A 10,302-nucleotide genomic window follows, 5' to 3' on the forward strand; every position below is an offset into this window, starting at 1 on the left:
TTGATTCCCAGTCAGGGCACATGCCTGGGTTTCAAACCAGGTCCCCAGTTGGGGATGCGAGAGAGGCAGCCACACATGGATGCTTCTCTCCCTCTCTTTCTCCCTCCCTTCTCCTCTCTCTAAAAATAAATAAAATCTTTAAAAAAGAAAAAAGTAAGTCAAATTAGGCTGTTAACATAATGAAGATTATCTGGGTCTCAGAGCGGCGGAAGTGGGAGAGAAGCAAACAGCATCAGCCAGGATGAAATTCCCTCTTTATTGAGCACCCAGGTCTGTCGGACTCTGGCGCCCCTGCTCCACTTGGCGGAGGCCCTGGATCCCCCCAACAGCAGCCAGTGTTTTATGAGGAATTTACTGACATTGTCCCCATTTTGCAGACGGGGGTCTGCATAGTGAAGGCAGGCACTTCCCAACGGTGCCTGCGGAGCATGTGGAAGAGCTGGGATTTCAACTCAGGTTTTTCCAGACTTGGGAGCAGTCCTCTGCGTGCAACCCCAAGTCCATGGGACCATCAGGCAGGGAGGGCTGCTTGGGAGGGGTTTTCCTCAGTTCTCTCAGTGGTGGGGGCAAGGATGGGGCTGGGGTAAAATGAGGCGGAATGAAGCATTAAGGGTCGGATCTGGGAAGGCAGGGGAAGGCAAGGTTGTGGTCAGAGATATTTTAGAGCCAGCAAATGGGGATCGGAGTTAAGAGCTCGGTGTCCCATGTCCCAGCTAGATGTCCTGAACGATTTTTCGGATCCACTGGTAATATCTGCAGACATTGGTGTAGATGCCCGGCTTCTCCTTGGATCCACAGGGGACGTTACCCCACGACACGAGGCCTCGGAGACGGTCTCCACACACCAGGGGACCCCCGGAATCGCCCTGTGGGAGAGAGGGAGAGAGTCAGAAATGTAGAGAGAAAGAAAGACACAGGGACAGAGAGACCCTGGAGATGGAGAGACATTCTCAGGGACAGACAGACGGACAGACACACAAACACACAGTCACAGACGGAAATAGAGAGGCTGAGGGAGACTCGGGAGCAAGGGGAGACAGAGAGAACACCAATATGCAGAGAGGCGTGGGGAGAAAGAGGAGGGAAAAGAATAAAGGTTAAGAACAAAACAGGGTCTGACAGGTGGGGGTGGGTGGGAAGGGAGGGATGGGGGGAGAGAGAGACAGAGGTGCGTGTCCCTTCTTTTTATTCAGACCACTGTGTGTCTCATTTTATCTTGGTCTCTTTCCCCTTGTTGGCCGGTCCAGATCCTTCAAAGTAAGTTTGGTCAAAAGGTGGAGAGACCCAATGGACTCCAGCGGAGGAAACCCAAGTTAAAGGTATTCGGGGTGGGGGTGGAGCCCCTTCTCTCCCTAGTGAGGGTCCCCTCCTCCACAGCTTGGCCATGTCTGAGCAGGACTTGGGGGGCGGGGCTCTGTCTGAAGAAGGACAGTGCCCTCATGATTCTGCCTCCTTACAGTGTCTCTCTAGTTCCCGGTCTCCCCATCTCCATCCTTGTCCGCATTTCCCATCTCCGCTGGCTGTCCTGGCTTCTCCGCCTGTCCCTGACGGTGTCTCTGCGTGTCACGCTGAGTCTCTCACCCTTTTCATGCCTCAAAGCCTCCCCCAGTGTATCTCTGGAAAGCTCTGTTTGGGTCTCTCTGAGTGTGTCTCTCTTTCTGTCTCGCTCTGTGTTTTCACACCTCTGTCCTTCGTTATAGAACTGGCAGGTCCCATAATCCTCCTCACCTGGCAGGAATCCTTCCCGTACTTCTCATCGCCTGCGCACACCATGTTTCGGGTGATCTGGTCAGGGTAGGCACGCTCACAGTCCTCATGGGGTACCAGGTGGACGTACGCACACTGGATGGTGTTGGGAAAAACACCTGACGGCAGAGAGACAGGAGCCAGGCTCCATTCACAACCCACCCTTTCCACGTCTTCCACACCATCCTCCAGGCCCTGCAATTCCTCCTTTCCACTGGTCCTCATTCCCCACGGGCTCCCTTCTCCCTATTTGCCTTTCATTCTTTAAAAAACAAAAAAATTATTTGTTTATCTTTAGGGACAGGAGAAGGGAGGGAGAGAAACAATGTGTGGTTGCCTCTCACGCACCCCCAACTGGGGACCTGGCCCGCAATCTGGGCATGTGCCCTGACTGGGAATCGAACCGGTGACCCTTGGTTTGCAGGCTGGAGCTCCATCCACTGAGCCACACCAGCCAGGGCTTGGGTTTCCTTCTCAAAACCCATTTCCATTGGCCCTGACTCCTGACAGGTCCCTCTTTAGGTCATTCTTCTCTCCCATTGGCTTGTCTTTCTCATGAGTTGCCTCTTCTCCATGAGTCCTCATTTTCTGTTGGTTTTTCCCTTTTCCTAGGTCCTGCTTCCACTTCTTTCTCTTCCATTGATCCCACCTGCTCCAGTGGTTCCAGCTGACCTGTAGACTCTCTTCCTGGAGTAGTGACCTCCTTTATTATACTCCTTTGTCCTTCATTGGACCATTCTTCCCATTGGTTCACCCTGATCGGTCACCACTTGACCATTAGTTCTTCCTACTTGGTCCCCTTTTCCCCATTGGTTCCACCCTTCCATTGGCCCTTCATCCAATAGCCCACCTTCTTTTTTTGCCCCTCATTTACAGTGGTTCCTGCTGGTGTACTGGAGCTGTTTCTCCCTCCAGTCTTTCCTCCAGTGACTCTTCTTGACTCTTCCCCAGTGGCCCCTCCCCCATTAGCTCTCTCTACCCTTTCACTCTCTTACTTCACATTCTTGAGTTGGCTCCCTCGCTTTATGAATCTCTCTTCTTTCATCAGCCCCTCGTCCGCTTACCCCTTCTTGATCATCAGTTCATCCCGATCAGTCCCTTTTGACAACCAGCCTTCTTCCTCACTGGTATCTCCCCATGGACCCTCCCTCCTCATTGACCCTTCATCTTATGGGGCCCAGCCACCCAGACCATTCATCCATGGGTCTACTTTCTCCATTGGCCATTCACTCACTGGTCCAATTCCTGTAGTTGCTGTCCCTCCCCATTGACCTTTCACCCAGGGGTACACGGCCCCCTTGGTCCTCATCATTGGACCACCTTCCCCTTGGCCCCTTTGGCCCCCCTTCCCTGTGACCCAGCACCCACTGGCCTTCTCCCCCATCGTCCTTGTCCGACTGACCTTGTGCTGTCTTGCCCCAGCCGAGGATGTGGCAGCTGGTGTGGTTGGCTGAGCAGTCTCTCTCCAGGGTCAGGGGCCGGATGCGTTCAGAGAGACTGGCCGGGCGCTTCAGGCGTAACAGCATGATGTCCTGGTCATGAGAGGCAGCATTGTAGCCAGGGTGGACCACCGTCCGGACAACAGAGCTCTGTTCCTGGAAACTTTCTCTCTGATAAATGTTGTGCTTCCCCAGGTAGACCTGAAGATTCCTGAGAGAGAAGAGGGCCAGGTCTCATCTTTAGCTCTTGGGCTGCAGCTGAGACTCTGGATGGGGCCGCAGTGCGGGGGTGCGGTAGCCTGGAACCCCATGGACTATCTGGTCTCGTTCCCTTAGTCTTCCCAGCTCAGAAAATGACAATTCTATCCTTCCAGAATAAAGTTGGTGACTAGACTTGATTCTTTATTTCAAGCTTCACCACTAAGATGTCCAGAAATCCTTTTGCCTCCCCAAAGTATACCCAGAATCTGACCACGTCTCACATCCCCCACTGCTACCATCTTGGTCTGAGCCAACATCATCCTTTACTTAAGACTAGAGCAGCAGCCACCTCATGGACTCCTTGCATCTGCCGTTGGCCGTCTAGAGCCTATCTTCCACAGAGCAGCCAGAGATATTTTAACAACATAAGTCAGTCCTCTTCTTTGTCTCCTCAGAATTCTCCCATGACGCTCCTCTGACTCAGAGTAAAGACTGAGGTATTCACCATGGCCCATAATGCTGCCCATCACCTTCACAGGTACCTCCTCCCGCTCTCCCCCTCTCTCCTGCTCTAGCCACACTGGTTTCCCTGCCTTTCCTGGAACACAACAGTCGTTTTCCCACCCCAGGGCCTTTGCACTAGCTGTTTCACCTGTCAGCAACCTTCCCTCCCAGATAGCTGCGTGGTTCACTCCCTCCCCTCCTTCAAATGTCACTTCCTTAGTGAGGCCTTTCCTGGCAACCCAATTAAGATGTAAATATCCACCCCAACAGGCAATTCCTATCTCCCTCTCCTGTTTTTCTTTCCACCAGAAACCCTATCATCATTATTTTATGTATGCTATTTGTGTTGAATATTTACTTGTTTTATTGCCTCTCCTACCACAGCATCAGTGCCCAATAGAACTGTGTTTGATACAATGATCAATACCCATGGGCGGTCACCGAGCCCTTGAAATGTAGCTCGTGGAGGTGAAATTTCATTTCATTTTTATCCATGTACATTTAATTAGCCATATGTGGCTTAATGGTGCAGCTCTAGAATATCAAGGTGGGATTTTGATTTTGCTCAGATACAGCATCCTCAGTGCCTAGACCAGTATTTGAAACGTGATGGGTATTCAATGATGGGAGCTGCTCCCTTGCTCAGAAGCCTCCCAGAGCTCCCCACTGCCCTCAGAAATAAAGCCCCAGCATCTCACCCCACCATTCTCTGCCCCCTGTGGACTGACAACTCTCCAGATTGTTCTTACTTCATGGCCTTTGTCCTTGCGTTTCCTCTGCTCTAAATCCTCTTCCCCTGACTGCCCTTGGCATGCTGTCGTACTTCCCACACCTCAGATTGAATTTCATCTCCTCCACCTGCAGTAGGTACCTCTGCTCTTCTCTCTGGGGGACCCATCCCTGTTCTTCTCCTGCACTGGATTTAGGGCAATTTGTAATCGTACGACTTTTTTCCGAGGGTTGGTTTGTTAAGGAACCGTCTTTCTGCTCTTATGTCCCCAAGGGCAGGGAGGGACTGTCATCCACACCTGAATCCCCACTGCCCAACTCAAGTCTGGCCCTGAGAGGGTGCTCTCAGTCAGTGGGCTCTGAGGGAATGAAGGAGGTGCTGGGAGGGATGCCAGCTCTCCCTGAGCATGGAGAGACCACCCTGGGGTCCGTGAGTCCATGACCCTGCCTCACAAGAACCGCCCCCCAACAGTGAGGTGAGGCACCTGCTGCTTCCTACACACTGGAGTTGTCCCTTGTTATTTCTCTGAGCCTCAGTTTCCTCATCTGCAAAATAGGGCCAACAGACCCTTGCGGTGGAATTCTATCCAGGAGAGGGAAGGTCACCGCCTCACTGGGCACCTGGCCCGTCGTGAGCCGTCAATCTAACACGGGGTAAGTATTGCCCCGAGGACTTGTCCCAGGCCCGCTACGCTCCTCTATCTACGCCTGCTTTTTGGGTGATCTCATCCCATCCCTGCTGTGCAGACAATGCCTTAATGTTTACCTCCGGCTCTGACCTCTCCCCTAAGTACCAGCGGCCAACCTGGCATCTTCTTGGACATCTCCCAGTATCTCAAACTCATCTTGGCGAAAGCCAAGTGTCTGATGCTCCCCCGCCCATATCCCAACCGTTTCTCTTGTCCTCTCCCCTGACTCAGCAAAAGACACAACCAAACACCCCGTCATCCAGGTCAAACCCTGGGAGGTCAGCCCTGCTTGCTGTCTTTCCCTGCCATCCCCCGTCACCAAGTCCTGCTGGCTCAGTCTCAAAATAAATCCCAAGGTTCCCAACCTTGGCCCATCCCCACCGCGAGCGTCCTGGTCCCAGCTGCCATTTTACCGCTCCTGACAGTGGCAGCAGCCTCCCTCCCGCATCCCTTTGTCGCCTCTTGGCCACGAGGTAGCCAGAGCGCTTTTAACAATGAAATCAAGAGCTTGCTGCTTCCCAGATGAAAACTCTTCACTGGTTTTCCACTGCACTTAGAACGAGATCCGTCTCTCTCTGCAAGGTGCAGTGAGAAGAAGGTCAGTCAGTCCATGAAAGCAGCAATTCTGCTTTTCTTTTTATATCACTGCTGGATCTCCAGGGCCTCACACAGTGCCTGGCACATATTTTATGCTCAATTAAATGTTGGCCAAATGACACTGGTTATCAGATGGCCTCCTCCTGGGACAGGGTGGGGGGGGGGGACGTGTGTGTCATTTCATGCCTGAAGCCTGCAAGGCCGTGGTGGCACCTAATCGCAAGCACAACCCGTCCACAGTGTGGAGACTCACGGTTTTCTGCAGTGGGCAGCTGTGAGCACCCACAGGGGGTGAATGAGGACGCCCCCGCACAGCAAGTGGCCCGAGGTGTAGAGGGCAGCTTGGTAGGGGTGGGACATCCGATCACAGGGTCCGCCCTGCATCACCTTGTCCGTCATCTCTGCCTGGACTGCTGGAGGGAGGGAGGGTCTGGGTCAGAGAGGAGATGGGCCCGCCAGGGTGAGCCCAGCCTTGCCTCAGTCAACAAGATTATCTCCGGCCCCACACCCAAGCGCGTCCAGTACCACCCCCAAAGCTGCCCCCTTCCCGGTCTGCATCCCCCCATTCCTCTGACTCTTCCTCATTCCAAACCCAGCTCACCTCCACACCAGTGTGGCTCCCAAACCCAGTTCCAACCCCTGTCCCCAGACCTCGCCATCCCCTGCCCCCTCTTCCCACCTGCGGAGATCAGAACCAGGGCTGCAATCAGCGTCTGCATGGCCGCTCCTGGGAGGGGAAGCCAAGTGCTCCATCAGTCCGGTCTCAGACCCCACCCAGGCCCCTCCGCCTTCTCCCTCCTCCTCGTTGGCTTGTTCCCGCCTTCCTGGCCTGCCATGCTCTCCCACCCCTTGACTTCTGGTCTTCACCCAGCCTCCCGAGGTCTTGTCTCCTCTCCACCTATCTTCCATCGGAGGGTCCCGTGAAGGCAGGGGCCGGCGAGAGCCCAGCGCTGCACGGCTACTCCCAGGAGCCGCTCACAGTGTGAGTCTCGGGGAGTCTTTCTTGTCCTCTGGGCTCTAGGCTGCCTACCCGCCAGCGGGGAGGGCTGGCCCCAGAGGCCCTCCAGGGTCCGTCTCCCAATGCATTTTCCTCTGCACCTTGGCTCTGGGCTCACCTGCTGCTCACCGCCCCCCTCTTGTAGGTTCTGGGGTGCGATGTGGTCTTACCTGCTGGGGGCCCCTGCCTACTGGCCCAGGGGTTCTTGGGTTGGGGGCAGGGCCAGCACATGTCACAGGCAGATGAACAGGGTGGCAGAGTCAGAAACACAAGGAGCAGAGCGGAGAGGAGGGACTGGCCAAGTAGTGAGGACTCCTAGGAAGGAGAGAGAGAGGCAGGAAGAGGGACGGCCAGAGAGACAGCAGAAAATGCAGGGGCTTTGGGGCCCAGGGCATCAAGGACCGCCTGACAGACACTCCGGGGCTCCTGGCCTCCCTGGAAGAAACTGTTCTTGTCCCCAGAGGCTCCTGATGCTTCCTTTTTAACCCCAGTCTTCTCAGTTTCCTGACTCAGGAAACTGCCCCACCCTTTTCCTCCTCACCTGCCTCCCACACGCATTCCTCCTACGCCCACGGCTCTGCTCCTGATGACCCCTGACCCCGGCTTCCAGGAAAGGAAGCACTGGGCCCTGAGTACACTGGGGGTCTGGGCTCCTGGGTCCGAGGGAGGTGGGCTGGGTGCTGATTCTTGGGCGTGGGGGCAGGAAAGATGATCGACGCTAGCCCTCTTCAGTCCCTGGACCAAATGTGGGCTTCCTGGCAAAGTGACAGTAGCCCCTGTCTCCAGGGACCGCCGCCCTGTCTGTCGGTGCTCAGGAACCCGCAGAGCTTGGGCCTTGGGAACCAGGCTGCAGGGGGTAGTCGGGTTGGGCTGACTCACGCACCTGCCTTACGTCCCTCTGTCCCTCTGTGAGGGCTGACGACCTCCTTGTCCCCACGAGAGAGTGAACCAGCCAGCCAGTGAGAAAGCATGTGTCACCAAGATGGCACTTGACCCTGCCCCAGGCTGGGGCGCAGGCTTGGGCACTGTGGGGACGTCAGGCACTGGGAACAATCAGGCTTTGTCCGCCCCCAGCACCCAGTGCCACGCTCCTGGCTGCTCCATGTCCCAACCTCTCTTCCAGGAAGGCGGGCGGCAGGCGGCTGCTCAATGCCTCCCCTCTGTCCCCGACAGTCCTCTTGCTGTCTCTTGACTGTGCACCCACCTCTGCCCACCCCCACCCCCCATATCAGGACTCCTGAGCCTCCCGGCCGCCCTCTTCCCAGCCAGCCCACCTCCGGGGTCTCTGTGCTTCCCTGGCCCTGGCGGGGTGTCCCCATGTCTGTCTCTTTCTGGGTGTTTGTCTGGGTTCATCTCCGCCTCTACCTGTGTCTCTCTCCCTCTGTCTCTTTCTCCATCTTTCCTTTCCGTCTGTCCTGCCCCTGGATTCCCTGAGTCTGTAAATCTCTCTCTGCCCGTCTTCCCTTGGGTCCCCGGCGTGGCTGGAAGAGCAGTGCGTGCATGCGCACCCAGGGGCGTCAGGGTGCTGGGGAGCTGGTGGGACCCAGGAGGATTTGGGGGCTTGCTGAATTCAACACCGAGGGAGAGACGTGGAAATGAGCAGGAATGGGGCCCCTGGACTATGGAGGGACCCAAGAGGGCCTCGCGTGTGGGAGGGGCAGGGGGCAGGGGCGCGGCTGCAGGAGCCGGGCTGTGCGTGGTGCAGGGGAGGGGATTGCGGGTGGGTGTGGTGATGGCAGGCGTGGGAAGGAACCTGGGGGCTTTGAGGAGAGTCGTTGGGCAATGAGGCCTCCTGACCTTGATTATGTCTGCCTAGCGCCGGTGTGGGCCCGGCGCTGCGTTTCTTTCCCTGCATTAAATGTCATTGTCCCCACCTTCGCTTGGGCCCCATCACTCCGGGGATGAAAACCAATTTGGCATTCCCCGTCTTCTGCTCCCTGCCCCTCCGCTTCCCGCAGGCCCCTAGGCCCCAGAGGGCCCTTCTTGCATCCAGAACCGACCCTGTCTCTCTCTCCGGCTCACAACCCTGCCCTGGGTCCCCATCATCCTGGGGAAAAAGTCCTAACCCCTCAGTCGGCACCCAGAACAGTGCTGGCAAGTGGAAATACAATGCCAGGCGCACGTGCATTTTTAAATGTTCTAGTGGCCACAGTAAAAAAAAAAAAAAAAAAAAAAAAAAAAAAAAAGCAAGAGTTACTACCAATGTGTACTTTTCAATTTCTTCCCCTTTTGTACCCAGTCCTAGTCGTGGGGATGTGAAAAGTGCAGCATAGGAAACATAGTTAATAGTATTGTAATAACTATATGGGGTCAGATGGGCACTGAAAACATTGGGGGGAAACACTTTCTAACGTATATGATTGTTTAACCGCTATGCCGTGCACCTCAAACCAACACAAAATAATACTGACAGTAAACTGTACCTGGAAAAATAAAATCTAAAAAAAAAAAAATCTCAAGAAAGAGTTTATTTCAATATTTCACTTCCCGCAATGCATGCAAAATATTGTCACTCCAACATGAAATCAAAATAATAAAAGTGTAAAGAGACGGTGTGCTTTCTCATTTGTTTTAATTTTATTTTATTTTTGCACAAGGCATGTTTGGGACCTGATGTACCTTTTGCACGTCAACAGCGCGTCCTGCTTGGATCTTGCCACATTTTCAGCAGTCTGGAGCCCCGGAGCGGCTCTGCCCGCTTCTCTCATTGCACGCCAGCCATGGAGATGATTTGAAGTCTCCCTGAACCATGCCATGCCCTCGGACCTCTAGGCCTTCGCCCATTCCATTCTCTCTTCCCAGAATGCCCTTCTCACAACTTGTCCTTCAAGTCTGCTTAGATATCACCTCCTTCAGGAAGCCTTCCCTGAACACCACCCAATTCCCACCACCCTGCGGTTGGGTTAGTCACTCTCTCATCTAGATTCCCACAGCAGGTGCCTCCCTCAAGTCACCCTGCACCGTGACCATCAGGACTCATATCCATGCCCCCCGGCTGGACCGCAGGCTCAGTGAGGACAGGCACCGGGGCTGACTCAGCACTGTGTCCCAAGCATCCGCACAGGACCTGGTGCAGGGGAAGCCTTAGGAAATGTTGACCAAATGACTAAATGACTTCATTATGCCCACTCCTGTTTTAGTGATAAGAAAACTGAGGCACAGAGAGATGAAGTTCATTGCTCAACATCAAACGCCCAAAAGACGGTGGAGCCTGAATGGAAACTCAGCTGCCAACACAGTGGTGGACATGACCTATCTCTCGAAGCCTGCACAGGGTCTGCCTTCCTGCGTATGGGATGGTGGATTCAGGAGAGTAGCTGACGGCTGCAGAGAAAGGAGGGAGTTGGTAGGCAGTGGGGAGTAGAGGAAACCCGGAGAGAGAATTAAGTCCCCAACTCCG

At 54.7% G+C, this 10,302-nt stretch overlaps 1 protein-coding gene across 1 annotated transcript; it reads right to left on the bottom strand.

Moving 5' to 3' along the window:
* Positions 1 to 237: 237 nt before the first annotated feature.
* KLK6 (kallikrein related peptidase 6) lies at positions 238 to 7,922 on the bottom strand. Its single transcript, XM_090260017.1, has 7 exons — positions 7,786 to 7,922; positions 7,073 to 7,217; positions 6,585 to 6,632; positions 6,159 to 6,315; positions 3,149 to 3,396; positions 1,729 to 1,865; positions 238 to 866 (listed from the first exon to the last, which is right to left on the bottom strand). The coding sequence occupies exons 2-7, from the start codon at positions 7,131 to 7,133 to the stop codon at positions 714 to 716; spliced, it is 804 nt and encodes a 267-aa protein (XP_090116143.1). The 5' UTR covers positions 7,134 to 7,217; positions 7,786 to 7,922; the 3' UTR covers positions 238 to 713.
* Between the last annotated feature and the right edge of the window lie 2,380 nt (positions 7,923 to 10,302).

The sequence above is a fragment of the Furipterus horrens genome, unplaced genomic scaffold (genome assembly GCF_987537825.1).
Source record: "Furipterus horrens unplaced genomic scaffold, mFurHor1.1.pri manual_scaffold_13, whole genome shotgun sequence".
NCBI lineage: Eukaryota > Metazoa > Chordata > Mammalia > Chiroptera > Furipteridae > Furipterus > Furipterus horrens.